The sequence below is a fragment of the Lissotriton helveticus genome, chromosome 4_2 (genome assembly GCF_964261635.1).
Source record: "Lissotriton helveticus chromosome 4_2, aLisHel1.1, whole genome shotgun sequence".
Lineage (NCBI taxonomy): Eukaryota > Metazoa > Chordata > Amphibia > Caudata > Salamandridae > Lissotriton > Lissotriton helveticus.
The window spans coordinates 121,232,880-121,252,557 of record NC_136064.1 but is presented as its reverse complement, the minus strand read 5'-3'; the positions used below and the strand labels follow the sequence as shown (position 1 = coordinate 121,252,557).

The 19,678-nt window shown below is 40.8% G+C and overlaps 1 protein-coding gene across 1 annotated transcript in view; it reads right to left on the bottom strand.

The window, feature by feature from the left end:
- LOC144752084 (nicotinamide N-methyltransferase-like) overlaps positions 1-15,239 on the bottom strand; it is a 50,138-nt gene extending 34,899 nt beyond the window's left edge. The window contains exons 1-2 of the mRNA XM_078640034.1: positions 15,092-15,239; positions 62-269 (exon numbers count right to left, since the gene is read on the bottom strand). Coding sequence (XP_078496160.1) covers positions 62-269; positions 15,092-15,239 — 356 coding nt within the window. The remainder of the gene's footprint in view (positions 1-61; positions 270-15,091) is intronic.
- Between the last annotated feature and the right edge of the window lie 4,439 nt (positions 15,240-19,678).

Below are 19,678 nucleotides of genomic sequence, written 5' to 3'. Positions count from 1 at the left end.
GAAATTAGTGTCATGAAAGTTAGCATTGTTATTAAAATATCAACTGGTGCAGAACACATACCCTTTGCCCTGAAGCTCACAGAGTGCCTTTGCTACATGACTCCAGTCCAAAGCTCCAGGTTCATTTTTCTGCCACTTCTCAATCTCTGCGATGCTTTTATCAGTCGATGCTCCAAGAATGAAGTCTGTGAAATTTTCACAGGCTGGAAAAATCCATTCAAAGTAAGGACCAAAGCACAGGTTAATCAGCAGCTTTCCTTTCACAACACCTGTAAGAAAAATGAACAGAACTGGGTAATTGATTATTTCAAAAGAAATGACATTCGAGGTCTCCCCCGTTAGATCTATTTTAAATTCAAATTAAATGATGCTTTAGTCCCATTCTGAGGAGCATCTCCACACCTTTAACAAAAATATTATTGTTCAATTGTATTAAACTGAGCTAAAAAAAGATTCAAATTTGGATAATGTAAAAGACGCATTGAAGAGCAACATGGAAATGTGAATGAAGACGGAGTAAGATGATAGGTACTGTTCTTCTGTGAACAACAAACCTATCTTGGTAGCTGCAATGGTCACAACATCAATATCGCTTCTTCAAAAGATAGCAGTTTACAGGGCTAGTGAGACAACATATTGACGTATTCCCATCTTGCAAGGGTGATACTGTTATTAAGTGAGTAAATAATTGTTCTCGTTTTTCTTTTTTACACTGTAGGACTCTTCATCAGGCAATTCTGTCATTGGGAAATCAGTACTATTGCACCTCCCTCCAAAATCCTCATCGCTCAGGACTGGCTGAAATACCTCACTGCATTCAAAGTCCAACCTATCATTGTAGACTCAGCTAAATCTCTAGGTTTCACCCTCGACCCCAATCTCAATATGCAACAACATATTAGCAATGCAACCAAGGGTGCCAATTTCCAAATAGATATCTTGAGAACGTAGAAACTCTTCCTCCCAGCCAACGACTTTAGAACTGCAGTTCAAGCATTAGTCATACCTCGGCTTGACTACGGCAGCACTGCCCTCTGTGGTCTCCCTCTTTCAACAACCGCTCCATTAAGAGCCTCCATCAATGCTGCAGCAAGACTCATAACTGGATCAAAAAAACGCTCACACATCTCTCCGGACTTAAAATCTCTGAATTGGCTACCACTCGAAGCCAGAATACACCTGAAAATCGCATGCATTACGCACAAAGCCTTACATCACAGCTCGCCCAGCTACATTGCTCAGAAACTGACACTCTCAGGAGGATCAAGATCTACAAGAAGCACAGAAACTCTCCTTTTGAAACCACAAACATTCCACAAGAAAAAAACTTACAAGCGCTCCTTCTCAGGGATGTCCCCCAGGATGCCCTCCCGCCAGAAAAGAGACTCATCTCATCCACTGCATCCTTCAAAAAAGAAATAAAATCTATCCTTATGGCTAAATTCACTTGAACGTCAAATACCCATTTACTGTTTGCCTATTTGCCTCCCCCTTATATCTCAATGCCGTACTTGACCACATAATCATTCTGAACTACCTGACATTGTTCGTTCCTTGCACATATTGCTTTATTAAGTTCTACTCTAAGTTTGCCGCTCATTTGTACAGGACCTTTGTATTGCGTTCTTCTCTCATATGAATGTAAAGCGCTCCGATATCTGCAAGGATCTAGTTCGCGCTATACAAAACTCTGAAAATAAATAAAAATAAATGTATTCATGGTACTTTGATACTGCAATGCAGAATGTCTTGATAAAGAGTTTAGGACATTGTAAATGATTGACGTGTCACCAAGCAAGGAATAATAAGAGCATAATCAGAATCCAGCAGCGACTAAAGGGTTTACCACTCCCTCTCAGCATCTACCCTGGGTCTACCGTAAGCTTCAGCACTGGGACCTCTTGTATGTGCCTCTCCCTGGTCAGATATGAGCACATTTACTAATATTTGGCAGAATTCAAAGACCAAGACAACACCTAAGCTCTCCTCTGCACTGGCACACCTATGACTGCTCGGAGCCAATGCAGCCACTCTTGCCCCATGGTACACGGTTGCCTGTGATACAGCTTGGTTTGTTTTTCTGCCCAAACACAATCCTCTGAGGCACAATGCTGCACACGTTGAAAGAGGAAACAAATGAGGAAATATGATATATTTCGCCTTGTTACGCCTCTGCTAGAAAGACATAGCAGCTTGATGTATTTCCCAGGAATAATTGCATTGACAAGTCTGGGAATGCACCAAATATGTCTTCCCAGAGCAGAGTAATGCAAGGCAGTGAAATGCACTGCATTGTGTTACTCTGGATTTACTATACCATGCAGACCGTGCATGGCAAAACACATCTAACGTAAGTGCTTGCGTTGCCCTCGTGTCACCTTGTTTGATGCAAGGGCAACTCTAACCCTTGATAAATATGGCCCATAGCCGCCTTCTCTGACTCAAGGACCACCTGTACACTAATGACACTCAGGTCTATTTCATGCTTCCCTTGCAATCCTCCTTGCAATTGATCAGTAACAAAACGTGGAGCGATCCTGTTCAGGAAATGAGGAGTGGGATAATTTATTGAGCAACAATCAAAGAAAACCCCTCACCATATAGATACAATACATTTTCTGAGTAGGCTATGTTATATTTTCAAACCTCTCAATTCCAACTTCTAATGAAGATGTTTACTCTATCTTGTATGTATATAAACACCTTTTACTAGTTTACTGCACTTTCTTGCAATCAGAACCACATTGAATGTGTATGTAGAAACATGCAGTCCTCAAATATTATATTGATACAGAAATACAGTGCAATATTATACGCATATATAACTGATATGACTCAAAACGGGTTAAGGACTTTGACTCTCAAATGAGTAACAATTAATAAATATTTACAAGTTATTCAACAATAACAACATAGAAAAGTGTCCAACATATATACTATTCTTTCTTTCTTACGTATATATTGTACTTTGTTTCTTAGTGACTAAATAACAAACATACATATAGACAGGGTATGCCATACATAGTAAAATTTCAATAAATTCATACCCTAGTGTTTATATATTTTATTTGATCTTCTCACCCACAGCTGTATGGCCCTCCCAGGATTGGGGCACACACGCATCGTTTAACCCATTTGTTGCATGCGTCGGACCACGGCCGTCGCGAGCACTACCTCCGTAGTGCTGCACAAGTCCGTTGGTCGATGTGGCCCCGCCCGCGTTCGGAAACGATGCATGGCGGTGGATTCCACGCCGCGCTTAAGGGGTTAAGGAACTATAAAGTCCAACTGTTCTAGATGTTCTTATTTTTTTATATTTTCTATATATGTGTGTTCCTTTCAGCACATGCTGTGTGCCCTCAAATCCCTAAAATGAGGCTCATCTGTTTTGACTTTCTGGATGGGCCCATCACTTTCATAGAAGTCTTACTCAGAGCTTGAAGTTGTAGGGAATACTGTAAGTCGAACATTGAGAAAGGCTAGATTTAAATAACCAGAGTGCTTGTCATGGTAAATATTAACTACATTTGTCCCTGCATGATCATGTACCTTTCTTTAGTTCACTAGTTACTCAATATGCCACAACGTAGCTGTTTGCATATACTGTGAGGTGCTGCGTAGAGCTCAGCCACTAATTAGAATTAAACTCAGAGGGGAGAGAAGAAGAAACTCATTGAGGCATTGAATCATGGAGTTTTTTAGGATAATAAGCAAAACAGTCTTAATTTTCATCCAGATATTTAAGTCCTCCTTAAATGGTAGGCACCCCAAATTTGTGTTGCCATAAGGCTGAGCTGGAAATCAATCCACTCCTGGTGCTAAGTGTGAGAAGTTGGCCTGGAATCTGCTGTCCATTATTCTAGTGGTCACCTTGCACCAGTCCAAATTACCCTTATTGATGGTAGGTTTAAAGACAACCTTTATAGAAAGCTATCCTAGTGGTGGCTGTGGAGAGCAGCCTTCAGGCTAAGTCTTGAAGGAATGTAAAGCAGCTTGTTTTACCAGTCTATAATCTCATGAATGACCAAATGAAAGGAGAACCACACCAGGTATATATATATATATAAAATATATGTATTTATTCTAAACACATCCCTCTAGTCTCTTTATAAGGCTGGTGGCAAAAGTATATACAGTAAATGTATTTTGCACACAGTAAATTAGCACAATATGCGTTGAGCCTAGGGGCGTACCAAACCATATATTACGAAAGTGGTATAATAACCACAACTGACATAGATACAAAACCTAGAGCCTTTTGAACCGCTGGGGTCACCAGTAACCACCCAAGGTAGTGACACAGGGGACCCATGGGGGACACGTGCAGTGTCTAAACACAGCTGCAAATCACCATTAACTTCTATGGGGAAAGTCGCGGTTGGAATTTTAAAGATTATTGACACTTGGAACAGGACTTGGAGCAAACCCCTATAGAACTAGGCAGTTCTAGAGTCAATCCACATGGGACCACTGGAGTATTCGAGTTACCTCACCCAGGAAAGCCGGGTGAATAGGTGTCTGTTGATGTCGGGTTTCATCGTCGTTTTCAATGGCTATCTGCTGCAAAGTGCTGCTGGCGACCAAGTAGAAAGTGTCCGGGTGGATCCAAGGATGGATCGAAGATCTGAAGAACTTAAAAGCAGAGTTGACAGAGTCTGGGTCACTAGCCAGTGACCAGAAAGGCGATGATCGCATGCCCACTGATGTCGGGTGCTTTCAGATGAAGAAGGTCAAGCTTGATTCTTCAGCCAGGAGGACCAGTAGGCGTCGACGACAACCAGGAGCTAGATTTGAGCTGTCCCACAAAGGATGTTGAGTGCTGCAGCATCGGTATCCGGATTGGAACCAACATGCCTTACAGCAACCGACGCAGAAAACAAAGATTGGCTTTGGTGCAGAACAGCAAGGTCTGAGGGACTCGCCACTTGGTGGGGAGTCAATATATATCTGGAACAACCAAGACATCCCAAGAAATAGAAAAGTTACCTTTGTGGGGACCCACCAGTCGATGGACCAGGGATCGCGAAGGGGCCTCGAGCGGAAATGCTAGAAGTGGGCCCATGGAAGACTCATGGAGTGTAGGCCCGCAATCTTCAGTGCAAATGGTGCTTGGGGCTTGGACTACAAATAACCCAATGGACAACTTTGGGAAAGCTCAGAAACTTTATGCACTTGCAAATGTGCATAGTGTCCAGGAGTTCTGGTTCCACATCGCTCGGATCCAGAGGGAGCATGGGAAATGAAGACCAGCAAGATGCTTTGTTGGTGCCTGTTTGAACAGGGGAGTCACTGCTTGATGCCAAGGGAGATTATTCCATCTTCTAGTCGAAATAGAATGTCAAAGTTCCAGGATATGTGTTGTAGAGTTTCGTCCAGGTGTAATCTGAAGTCCTAAGGACTGGATTCCCATACCTATACTAATTTAGGGTGTTGGACATACTCTGGGGACCCACCTATGGGAGGGTCAGGGAAGAGGGGTGGTTACACCCATTCTCTTTTTCCAGTTTTCTGCCAGAGCAGGGGCTGAGTGCCCCTGCAACTGGTTTGAACGGGGGTATGCACAGGGACACTAAGTGTGGTTCCAGCACTGCCTGAAAAGCATTCTATGAATGCACCCACCCAGCCCCAATACACTAAAGCCAGTCTGGGAGGTGGTTACACCTCCCTGTGACAGGAAACCTATTGTCCAGGCCTCCTCTGCTGGAGTTTCATCCATCAGCAGGAAGTCAGACTTGTTTCTGTGGCTGCAGCATCCATTTTGTGATGCTGGGGCTCTTTTAAACTATTTCCGTTTAGGTTAGTGTGTACTTGTCTTCTCCCTCTAGAAGGATGGAATTCTACCCCCACCGCCAGGACTGGCAGGGTGGATAGGATTCCAAAGTGTTTGACACCAAACATTTTTCAATGCAGCCATTCTAAAGTTAGCATTTACCACAAAGTTATAATGCACATAAGAGTATATGTTCTGGCTGCATCACAGAACAGCCTCAGAGAATAGATTCCGAAAGCTGCAGAGGAGTCCTGCTCATGCCTGGGCACCCTCTCAAACAGAACCAAGCACTCTGCCTTCAGGATTGATAAGGCCTGCTATAAGAGTGAATTTTAGGTTTATATGTGTCAGTGATTAAAGGTAGATATAGGTAAACTATATCTTAGTAAGGGGTGCTTGCACCACCTTACCCAGGCTGCAGTAGTAGACCTGTGGTGCCATTTTGGAAGGCTTCCCAGAGGTGGCATAATACATGTTTCAGCCCCTGATAGGCCTATGGGGTACCTATGCCCTTTGCACCTAAGGTACCATATACTAGGGACTCACACGGGTAACCCAGTAACCAATCTGGAGTGTACCTAAAGTACATGTAATCAATTTAAAGAGTTAGCAGCTAGGCTGGGGTCCTGGATAGCAGGGCTCCAGCCAGATTAAAGTGGAAACACAATGAAACACCAGCAAAAAGTGGGGGGAACCATAGCAAGCAGATCCTACTCTCCTACACTAAGGAGGGAAAACATGTTGTAAATGCGATTTTGTGTGAAAGCAATATGTGTTTTGTGAGCTTTGCATTCCAGCGATGTATTTGTAGTTTCAGATGCTAGAGTGTATGGGCATATGTTTCCTACTGAGTGTGTACCCTCACTTACGCTGTAGCTGGGCGGCGTGTTGGATTCCTTTTAACATGAGCTCCACCTCTTTGAAAACCCTATTCAATGGCTTCTGTGGAGGGAAATCAATTGTTTAAACAATGGAGAGGTATTAACATGGTTGTTTCTTATTGTAGCTAAAATGAACCATTTCTCTTTATGTCTGACTTGTCATTCGTGCAGCATCCTCTCCTGTGGTGCAGCAGCTTTTTTTCCCCAGAGTTTTATATAGTGCAAACTAGACCCAATGGTATCATAGTGTTTTACTTGAGTAGTTGTGTTGCAGACAGACTCATTCATTTGTGTTAGGTACGGAGAGATTAAGGGCCATATTATCAAGAAAGGGCAATACATTATCGCCGCTTTTATATGCAGGAAACTGCCACTAAAGCGGCGATAATGGGCTTGATAATATGCCCTTCTGAATTCCCATAGAAGCCCATACAAGAAATAGTTCCTAACTCTCTACCTCATGGCTCTAGTCTATATGTAATGCTCATGAGTAAGACTCAAAACCCTATGTCCTGAACAGTTCTGGACCAACCAACAATCCCAAAACATGCATTTCTAAATATTCGTCACATACATGCATTTTTACCTTTTCTTTGCTAGCCAAACCCTCATAAATGGCCATCTTTCCACAATATAATGCATGACAAATTTTGTAAAGTCCTCTGTAGGTTTGTTCTCCATCAGCCTTCCCCTAACGCACTATTCAGCATTTTGTGAATCTCAATCATAACAAAAACATAGGCACAACATATCCCTTTCCATTTATGCAGATATGATCTCGAACAACATGCGTGTATTCATCAGGACAGCTCTAACCCTGGTCCAATTTAGGAATGAGTTGAAGGTGCAAAATAAACATTTCAAGAACACTAACTTACCCTGCTGTAACAGTCAGAACCAGCCCCCTCTCCTACCACTCATTAACTCTATGCTGTGAAGAGCTCCGCTGGCTAACTTCAAGATGTACCATCCTTCCCAGAGAAAGTCACCCTGAAGACAAAAGTCCTACAGAGACTGACACATAACCAACATTCTAACTACATTCATTCTTGACACACACATACTACATTCAGAAGATCATATTGATGTATACGATCTTCCTAACATTATCTAATGTAATTCACAGTTGATGTAGCAAATACATGGTGGGTTATTGAACATATAGTTCTTTTTAGGTGGTTTCCAAATAAAGACTCTACATGCGTTTCGACAACCAAGCTGCCTTCATCAGGAGTTCCACCACCGAATGTTGTACTCAGATTAGTTGGGCACAATCCATGCGTATAGGATATAAAAGGATAACAGCTTTCCACAGGTATGTATTACAAAAAAAGGGACGAGGAAGGATACCGTATGGATCAAAGCGTAGATGATCAAAAACTTGAACAGATGCAACACTTGTTGTAAAGATACGGTCAATGTTGCAACATCATATAGAGGAGTGTCCCTAAAATGGTTAAAAAAAAGGCCATAACAGGTATGTATTGTGGGTAGGTATAAATTCGCGCAGTGGTTGACGTATGCTGTACCTTGATTGTGGAGGGCCCCATAGGCATGTGTTGGCATCTTGAACTGACATCTCTTTTAGACAGGGAGCTAGTGGAAGATCCTAAAGTGAGGAGTGATGGGGGTATATTTAGGGAAGTTGAGGATGAGTCTAGCTTCTGCATTCTGTATTGTCTGGAGTTTCTTGAGGATTAGGGTGATAGTACTGGTTTAAACATTTCCATAGTCCACATGGCTAGTGACAAAGGCCTGTGTGACAAAGGCCTGTTGAGTGATCTGGTGTTTACAGTCTTTTCCTGGTGGGTTGTGGTGTTGGGCTTGGAGATGTTGAAGATATCCATCAATTGGTTCTCTGTCACTTTGTTCCAGTAGTGGTGAGTGGAGCTCAGGGGCTTAGTGGTGGTACTGGGGGTCCCTGTGATGGTAAAGTGGACAAATGCATAGTCGGTCCAGCTGAGCTTGGTGACCTGGCTGTAGTGGACTCTGTCGCTGGGCTGTGTGTAGGGCTGGTGACCAGCTGGGTGAAACCAATGTTGAAGTCATGAAAACCTCTGAACAAGAGGTCAAGAGCCTAGCTATGTTACTATAATCACATTCACAACACTCATTGGGGTTGGAATAATGTGTATAGTAGAAGAAAAGGAAAACATTTTCTTTTTCTTAGTGTCCCCTCACTCACCAGGGTTGCCCCACGGTGACATGCTTCATCATGGGGGTGTGGTACAACTTGCGAACTACGTAGCAAAAAGTTGAACTTTGACTCAGCAACAACTATTATGTATATATTCTTTTGCTTGATTTAAAAACTATGTGAATGATTGGGGTTTATGTTGAAATGTGATCAAACTCCAAAGTGTGTGATGCATGTGGTAATTTCAAATGAAGAATAGAATCAAACCACCGTGTGCTGATGACAGGAAATTAAAAGCACATAAACTACCCAAAAAAACATGTTAAACCCAAATACCCAATTTTATTTTATTGTTTCAAGCACAAACCCTGAAAAAATACTGAACACTAAGAGTAAGATATATCACAGACTTACTAAGTTCAAGTGCTGGCAACATACTCCAGTTTACTTAGCTGAAAGTAAACTGTAAAGAATCTCCGTTATTTAATGAGAAATATTACTTATACATTTATATACCTAATGCATATTCAGTGGTGCTCAAACCTACCCACTATGTAATGAACTCCTCGTGGTAAACATTCCATGACTGCAATCATTTGTTCAAGCTTCTCAACCTGACGAATAAGGCAAACAATGACAACTAGGTATCGCTCACACCATAAAAAGTATAGCAACCTTCTAAATTGAAATATGCATACCGCAATACTTTTCAAAACCTATTTGTGCGTGTTGTGGGTGCTTTGGGTGCCACCAAGGTGTGTTATGAATAAAACAATAACCTTATTTAATATCCGATCTGTGGTGACAATGTTCTATAAAATCAAAATTGAAGCAGAACCACACATTAGACCCGAAAATACCAGATCATAGTCGCCATGCTACAGTATTTGTAACCACCAAAATACACCTAAACACAGGCAACTTATTTTGTATGCATCTGAACTTTGCTTGACAATGATGTACTCATATCCAGCAAGCTATACCTATGTCTCAAAAATGTATTTCATCAATCAACTATTGTGCAATGCATCCCACAGGCGACGCATTCAGTGTTATAAAAATATAAACAGGACTTCTCATTAAACTTTAATAGATACCCAATCTCGATCGGCATATTATAATACATAAAATACCAGAAGGCATTATGTTCATACCCATACTGATGTAAAATTCACTAAAGTAAAGCAAATGTTCAGACTAATCAACCACAATCAGCATGTTGCAGAGTGAACAATGCATAAAAAACTTTTGACCCTCCAATCACTGCTTAACAATTTGTAAGAAATAAACAGGTGAACTAAACCTGTATTCCCAAGGTAGTAATACCTGTATGCCTGACATATGAAACAAAAGATGACATTAAAAAGATTGAGCAAAACATATACCTAAATGCGTATGTTACAGTGCTAGTTCCTATATATGGAGGAACTCAGTGTTATAAATCAAATCAGTCACATGTTGTATTCTGAATGATCTTTATAAAACACAACTCATGTTGATTTTGTTATTTAACCTTTTGGGAACCATTGTATCTAAACATTTGATCCAATACACATCTGTCTGCGACAGAACCTGAGTATTGTTGCCTCCAGTGAGGATCTTTACAGATTCCACTGTTTAGAATTATAATTGTAAAATGGTATGTCAAAGTTCTAATCATTGTGAAAGTAAATTTAAATTGACATTTTGATTGCGGATCATGCTTTTGTGTTCAGTAATTCTAATTTTAATGTTTCTCTCAGTTTTGCCGATGTAAAGCAAGCTGCATGGACATGTAATGCTGCAAATCACATTCTGTGTATTACAATCTGTTGAATGTTGAAGTTTGATGGTTTCTACTGATCAAGGGTGCAGAATGGTACTTCTTACAATTACATTATTGCAGTGGATGTAATTATGACATATCTTGGTTCCTATCTCGTTTGTTTTAAATTGTTGTATTACTCAACCTAAGCTCTTCATTAAAACTCTTTGTCCTTGTGTAAACAAATAGTAATTTTTGTCTGAATAATACTTTCAGTCTGATCAATTTTGTAATAATTAACATCTTTAATTGATAATCCTTTTGATGGTAAATGACTTTGTGGAAAACAACAGTCTGTTGGATTCAACTTTAGATTGTTTTTTCAGCAAACATTGTTGGTCTATTTTCATGAACTTTTCTTCAGTGTCTTCAAGTAATTCAGAAGGGTAATTTATTTCCAAAGAATTTGCTTTGGATTCTTGCGTGATGTTTTTGCATATTTCTGAGTCAGAAGATTTTATTCTGATTCTCAAAACCTTGGAAAACTGTACGTTTTGAATCAAGTTGGGAGGGAGAAAACAATGGTACAATAACGAATTGTTCCTATCTGTAGGTTTGTTGTAAACACCGGTGTTTAATCCTGTCTCTAAAAATGATATTTCAGTGTTCTTGATATTACTAGTTAATTTAATTCTTGTTTCAATTTGATTCAATCTTTCGGTGTGATGATGTAATTCATCTAGTGTACCTTTCCAAATTAAATAAATTTCATCTATATATCGACAGGACATTGACAAATGTTCTTACCATGTCGCAATTTCCCCCAAAAATGTATAATTCAAACTAATCCATGAATGTATTAGCATGTGCTGGAGCCCCAACAAATCCCATAGAAGATCCTCTGAGCTGAGAGTAAAATTTCCTATTCCATTTAAAGTGGCTGTGGTGAAAACGGAAATGTAACATTTCTAATAAGAACACTTTATGCGCCTTTGTGGATGGTTGCTCCAATAGTGCTTATTCCACTGTCTCTAGAACTTCTTGATGGCGAATGGAGGTGTACAATGATGAAACATCGATTGTACATAACATCCAATTTTTTATGTTGTCTGGTGGAAGATGTTCTAGTTTAGTGAGAACATATGTAATATATTGAATGTATGTGTTCCATGCTTGCAAGAACGGTTGTAGAAAAGCATCTAAATATTTCCCCAGTGGTTCAAATAAGTTGCATCCTGATACTATCGGTTGAAATGGTGGATCTATGGTGTTTGTGTGTACCTTAGGAAGCATGTATAACTGTGGTATTTTACGGTGTCATGTGGTTAGAAATGATTTAGTAGATGCACTAATCCATTCCAAACCTTATTCATTTTGTAGTATGGTTGCCAGAACCTGTGTCAACTCAATAGTGGGATTATTCACATGTTCGTCAACTTTAGATATGTAGAATATTGCATCCATAAGAACCAATGCGCCACATTTGTCTGCTGATTGAAACACCAAGTTTTTATTAGTTGCTAAAAAATTCAGTATATTCTTCTCTTTTTTTAGATTCTGTTTTTTGTTGGGGTTATAATGTAATTGGTTCACATTGCTAATAATTCAAAAATATCCAACAATTTATGAGATGTTGGTGCTTTGAATGTACTTTTCGGTTTGAACTCCATGTATTCACTTTTATTTAGATTCTCTTTGGGAGGTAATACATTGATGAAATAGTGTCTCAGCCTTAATGTTCTCATGAATAAAAAAATAGCTACTTCACTTTATATGTAAAAACAAATCAGGTACCATTATTCAAAACTGGCAATTGTTGTTCTGTTAATGTCACAGATGAAATGTTCATGCATAAAGTCCTGGCTCTTTGAATTTTTCTAGGTCTTTCCTTTTACTCTACACTTATTTTTTCTTTTCTAATTGTTGGATTTGCGGTGGTGATATTTGGTTGTTGAACAGAATCATGACGAATGGATAAAAAGTTTGGTTGCACTATGGTAGATGCTGATTCAGATGGTGCTAGACTTGTAGATGTCTTGTTCTGTTGAGTATCTGTATTTGATGCTCTGTATGAATCTGAACCTTTATCCGACACAATGCTCACTTCTGAAGACGCATTGGTTGTTTTCTTATAGTTCCTCCTTTGAGCATAAACCTCGGCCCACGTATATGTTTTATTTAATTTTTTTCTGATTTACCCCACACTGACCTGGCAGCCCTCAATGTACTGTGCCCAGTATTTAAGCATGGAACATGCAGGAAATTAAGTGCAGTAAGTTCCTTCAGTTTCCAGCCCAAAAGCAATTTTCACTCTACAGGTGCTGTGAAAAGGTCAAATACAATTAAAACAGTATTTTGTAACATTACTTTAAAAAAACTAAGGAGTTCATTCAACCACCGTATTGATATTGATTAATACTCAAAGTCTAAGATCCTGAGCTCCTGCAAGCTTTAAAAGTGAGTATGAATAAATACTCCAAAATGAATAAAAAGATAGACTATGTAGGATGTTCACTAACTCTCAACGTAATCTAAGCAAGCCTTGACTTTGTCAGGAACTAAATCAGGTTGAACCCACTCAGACTATTTTTCCACCTAAAATAAGACCTCTTCAGTATACCCTTATGGCTAAGGTAAGATTACACAAATTACAAGCATTAATCCCATCAACTTTGTGTGTCTACTGTCAATGTGGGATCTGCAAATGTTTAAGAGCGTAAGGTCTATTGATCGATGCCAGTACGTGCAATGTTTGACAGAACCGCAGCACCCTGCAACCTGTTGTGGCCCTGGAGCATAACAAAAACAAAATAATTACTTCAATATCCAGGATGTGTTTTCCCTAGATGTGAGGTCATTATTGTTTTTGCTGCTACTCTCTACAATTAGATTTAGCTGGCAGTGAGAAACAAAATGAAAAGCATCACACAATCCACCCTATGTAAGTTGTACTATGTAAGGTGCTTTTTCTGACAACCCGTTGCGGCAGGTTTCAGATAATGCAGGGCTGGTTGATGCAAAGCTGTGGATCTGCTCAACCATGAATATGTTGGAGAAACCATCAGTTTGTTGGACAGGCTACTACCTCATTTTAAATACATGAAAGTAATTTAGCAATATTTTCCTGAATCTAACATAAACAAATATGTTGCATTAATATTTATTAAAGGTATAAGATTAGTTAAAAGTAATCAATCTATATGTTAATAAAAAAATCTTACTATCATTTTTAAACCATACAATATTTTGGAATAAAATGCAAAATATGTTTGATTCGTAGATGGTTATATCATCAAAATAAAATTCTTTATTTTTTAATGAAATAATGTAGATTCACTCAGCTTTAGTTATTATGCGTTTTTATTTTAATACTCTACAGTCAGTATCTCCTATTGGAGGGTGTTGCAGTATCAGTGATTGGTCATATATGATGCTCAGCTTACTACTCCTCTTTAAACAATAAACTTGAAAATGTGTCTCAACCCCTTGTTTCAGGAGATGGAGACTTACAAGTCTGCACTTTTGAGTACCTCTAAACTCGGATATTGTGTGTAGCCCAAACTTTAAAATCATTCAAAACTAGAAGAGTACATTTACAAGTTAAATCTATGTTCACACATGTGAGTAGCCCTGAAAGGATCCCAATTAACTACAAAATTAAAATTTGTGAAAATAGAAATTCAATCGCAGTCTACAGAAATGTGGTGGGCAGATTTCCTTTTCAATTCAACCCCTGAATGTGCACTATGTATACTAGGGAGGCAAACTATAGAGAATGGGGGTTACGTTTTATGTCTGATATGTGATTAATGCTACTTTGTATAATCCATTGGAGAAGACCTGGAACTGTACACATATACTGTACACCTATACTCTGGTATGGTGGCATCATCATAAAATTGTCGAATATATTTTTTTTTGATAAAAAAACAATTAGGGAATTTGTGAATCTGCAGAATTTCAATGTCACTTGTATATAATGAGACCAATCAATGAAATATTTTGATAGCACAGAAAGTCGTGAGGGTTTCACCATCTGCCTTATAATTGATTCCAACTAAGTCTCTAATGCATTCTTTATAGTGACTACTGTGCTTTAATCCATTGTCTAATCTCAACATCTCTACTATTCAGTACAAGATCAGAGAAAACTTGTTGTATCATTGCCACTCATCTGGCCAATCACTACACAATGTGGAAGCAGCTGCGGGTATTTGGTAAATAATGACAATATGTTTTACCATATCATTATCAATGTGCTTTTGCAAAAAGCACAATCATTAACAATTGATCATTTTGTCAATACTCTCTTTCTGCTTATGATTACACTAACATCAACTAGTACTAAACACTTTGTTCATAGTTGAAATGACCAGATTTGATTAAACAACCAACTCATCAAGAGTAAAGAAGATCTTACAATAATTTTCAGATTTCAACGCATAAACATAGACAATATATTTGTAAGATTAAAATGATTCTCCATGCCTTTTAAATTCGGTAACAGGATTAGTAGAAAACAGAACATGTCTAAATACATAAATGAATATCAATATTACCTGATGTGAAGATTTTGTTGAAAAGAGGTAATATCAGTGTAATTACATTATCAAAGAAGGCAGAATCCTTTGCAGTATATGTATCCATCACTATATTTGCATCTAAGTATCGATCGTGGAGCTCTTTCAGAGCAGAGAACGATGCCATTTTCAACTACGCAAATCTTCTTAGGCTCAAATTCTTCTGTGCGTGCACCTATTCTTATACTAACTGATCTAAATGATTGTTGTATAGAAGCCAATGTGATACGCAGATGCTCCAACACTCATTCCAAATTCAATTTTTTTTATGTCATCTGAGTTAATCCCCTGAATATTTTTCAACCTGTTTGCCAAACATAGTATTGAGCCAAATAGAAACAACAACACAATGTCACAATTCTGCTACTACAGTGAATAGGACATTTGGAAAAATTAACAAAAAAGACATGCACTTGCTATTTTATGAAAAAAGCTTTGTTTTCCGATTTTAGTTTTTCAGTTTTTTTTAAAGCAATGAACTAATTAGCATCAAAGTGTAATCTTGTGCTTCTTATGAGTGTCACTCATAATCCACTGAATGTTCCAATATAGTAAATTACCAAGTTGTGAATATTTCTTTAAAAATATGATTAATAATTGGGAGGGTACCCTTACCAAATCACTGAAACACCTTATTTCAAAATATAGTGCTGAGAAAATCTCCTGGTAGGTAGTCCCCAAGAAATGTGTTATAACTTCAAGCAGCACCAACAATTTCAAATGAAATAACACACCCAATAACAGTTTCAAAACAATGTAGATAGAATAATAAATAAAATGTTAGTGAGCAGAAATACTTCAAAATAATCAGTATAGAACAAATAGAACTAGAGATATGAGTTTTCTATACCTGTAGCATAAAAAAGCCTAGAAATTGTCACGGTTGGGGTTAAACTGACATAGATGCAATATCAGGCTGAAATAAAATGAGCAAATAGTGGCTGCAGTCATTCAAATCTTTTCCTTTCAGATTTAGGGGAGAGGTCACCTAAGCTGAGCCCGTTTCATCTAGTGCTTTGTATGTGTGATTGTGGAGCTTAAATTGTGCACAGTGATGTATAGGGAGCCAGTGTAGTCCCCTTAGATGAGATGTGATGCTGACCATCATGAGAGGTACAGGATCCATTTGGTTGCTTCAGTTTAGAGAGTCTGAAATATTTTTGTAAGTTGTTTGGTGCTTCATAGAGGTATTCCATGTTCTAATTAGATGACAATGAGGGCCTGGGTGACAGGTTGTCTGGTGTTCTTAGGTAGCAACTTGAATATCCTTTTCAGCATTCTCAAGGTATGGAAGCAGGTTGGGATGAGAGCATTGATGTAGGCAGACATGTCCAACTTGCTGTTATTGATGACCCCCTGTTTTCTTGCTTGTGTTCAGAGTGGTCCTAGGTCCATTGTCCACCAGGGAGGGTCCCATGGTGAGGTATCATTTCTAAAAAAGCACCACTTCTGTCATGGTCAAGGTGAGTTTGAGGCAGTAGGAATTCATCATGTGTGAGTTGAAGTTGCTCCTGCTATTTGTTGTTTTGTATGAGAGGGACAAACCAGCTGTGTTTGTTATAGTGTAGGCGAGTATGTTAATGTTGTGTGCGTGATTGACATTTCTCTGACCCCACAAAAAGCACCTGTGAAGCTCCACCCTCTTCAACATCTGAATGGCCCCCCTTGCAGACATCGTCCGACAACATGGCCTCAACATCGTATCCTATGCCGAAGACACCCAGCTCATCCTCTCACTCACCAAAGACCCCACCACTGCCAAACTCAACTTCCAGAACGGAATGCAAGACATCACAGTCTGGATGCCCAACGGCTGCCTGAAGCTCAACGCCTAGAAGACAGAAGTCCTCATCCTCTGTAGCACCCCTTCTGCATGGGACAGCACCTGTATGCCGACCGCCCTCGGAAGCCAACCTACCCCTTCAGACCATGCCAAGAACCTTGGCATCATACTCGTCTCATCACTCACCATGAACTGACAGGTCAACACCATCACCTTCAGCTGCTTCAACACCCTCCGCATCGTCTGCAAGACATTCAAGTGGATCCACCCTGAGTCACGGAAGACAGTCACCCATTCACTCATTACCAGCAGACTGGACTATGGGAATGCACACTACACCAACATTGACAAGTCCCTACTCCGCAAACTACAGACAATAAGGAATACCGCCACCAGACTCGTCCTCAGCATCCCCCGACACAAACACATCAGCTAACACCTACGAAGTCTCCACTGGCTCCCCATGGGGAAAAGAGTCTCTTTCAAAATCCTCACTCATGCCTACAAATGCCTACACAACAATGGACCCAAATACCTCAATGACAGAATCAACTTCCACGTATCCAAAAGAAACCTCCGATCTTCCAACCTCGTACTGGCCAAAACCCCGCCCATCTACAGAGCCAGTGCATCTGGAAGATCCTTCTCTCGCATTGCAGCCAAGACCTGCAACGAGCTACCGCAGACATCAGATGTGCCCCCTCCCTGAACACCTTCAGGAAGATCCTCAAGACCTGGCTCTATGGCTAAACAGATCTGCTGACCCCCCCTCAGTCCCTTGAGACCCTCACGGGTGAGTAACATGCTTACAATTCCCTGATTGATTGATTGATTGATTGAGAGGCATCATATAGGTTTTGAAAATAATTGGACTGAGTGGGGAATCAGGGGGTCTGAGTGGAAGTCCCCCTCACACACCTGACTTTCCGACAGCAGTGCCTGTACTGCCCATTGTTACCAACCTGACTGTGTTGCTGACCATGGCAGGGTACAGTCACACACATTTCCTGTGCAGGATCTCATACATCAACTCTGAACATTTGACTGGCCACTGGCCTTGATGTGTGCCCCTTACCTCTGCAGCTTCTCATGGATATACTCTGCACTTTGCCCTGGTGTGAGAAGTTGGCTTGGTATATGCTGTCCACTATTCTAGTGGGCACCTTGCACCAGTCCAAATGACCCTTATTGATGGTAGGTTAAAGACAACCTTAATAGAAAGCTATCCTAGTGGTAGCTGTGGAGAGCAGCCTTCAGGCTAAGTCTTGAAGTCTTGAAGGAATGTAAAGCAGCTTGTTTTACCAGTCTATAATCTTGTGAATGACCAAATGAAAGGAGAACCACACCAGGTAAATATATATTACCTACTGGCGGCCGCCAGTAGGTAGTTATAGTTAAAACCTAGTTTCCATAGGAAATCTGCAACATTCTATTTGGAATTACTTTGGCGCCGGTGGACGAATCTTCGTGAATTTCTCCCAGAAAATGGCCTGCTCCGCTCCTTACCTGAAATTTGGGGGGTGATTCGTGAAGCGGGGGCCAAGAAATAACGGGGGTCCCAAAACATGGTTACCCAATGCATTTTTCCATAGGACCTTTAGCCAGGGCTACAGCCCGAATGGCTGAATGGAATTACACCAAATTTGGCAAAAAGATCACGTTTGGTTCACAGAATATGCTTTTGGATAAATGGTGTAAATCCATTCAGTAGTTCCTGACAAAATCATAAGCAAAATCATAAGTATATCTATAGGCGCTTACCGTACGCGTACAGTATGCATACGGGTCCGCGTACGTACGCGTACCTTTCCGAGCACGAGCTGCATGCTGATTGGCTGTCAACGGTCTGTCAACACTCCAAACCAGAAAGTGTTGGCAGCCATCTCGTGCCTCGGTGGACTGAGGTACAAGAAAGCAGAAAAACAAACATGTAGAACGCAAAAAGGGGGCAGGGTAGAAACACCCTAAAATTTAAAAACCCAGTCTGATTTTTTTCAAATAACCCCCCCGGGGGACCAAATCCCAGGGGCATAGTAAAAAAGAAGTGTGGAGGGGCCCCAATCCCCCCACACTGCCCTGGGGACCGCCTCCCCCCGGGGAAAAGCAACGCAGCCCCCTGGAGCATACTGGAGGTTCTAGGTGGGCTAGCTGGCCCCCATGGACCCCCAGTATGCAAGAAGAATTGGTTCCCCCTCTGAAAACATTACAGGGGGCCGCGTTGCAGAGAGGTGTAAAAAGGGGCGTGGCCTCATTACACCTCTCTGCAATGCAGCCCCCTGGCGCATACTGGCCGTTCCTGGTGGGCTAGTTGGCCCCCATGGACCCCCAGTATGCAAGGGGAATTAGTTCCCCCTCTGCAAACACGCCCAGGGGCTGCGTTTCAGAGAGGTGTAAAAAGGGGCATGGCCTCATTACACCTCTCTGCAACGCAGCCTCCTGGTGCATACTGGAGGTTCCCGGTGGGCCTGTTGGCCCCCAGGGATCCCCAGTATGCAAGGGGACTTAATCCCCCAACTTAGAACACTCTACAGGGTGCGTTAGCACAGTGGTGAAGGTAGGGGGCGGGGCTTGAGGTGATGTGAGTGCAAACATGCCCTGAGGCACGTTCCTGTTCAATCCAGAGGTCCCCTAGGGGGCAACTAGTCCAACAGGCATCTCCAGTAAGTGCCACGGAGCTGTGTTGCAGAGTGTTGTAAAAAGGGGGCGTGCCCTTTGAACACCTCTCTGCAACACAGCTGCCTGACGCATACCGGAGGTACCTGGTGGGCTAGTTGGCTCACAGG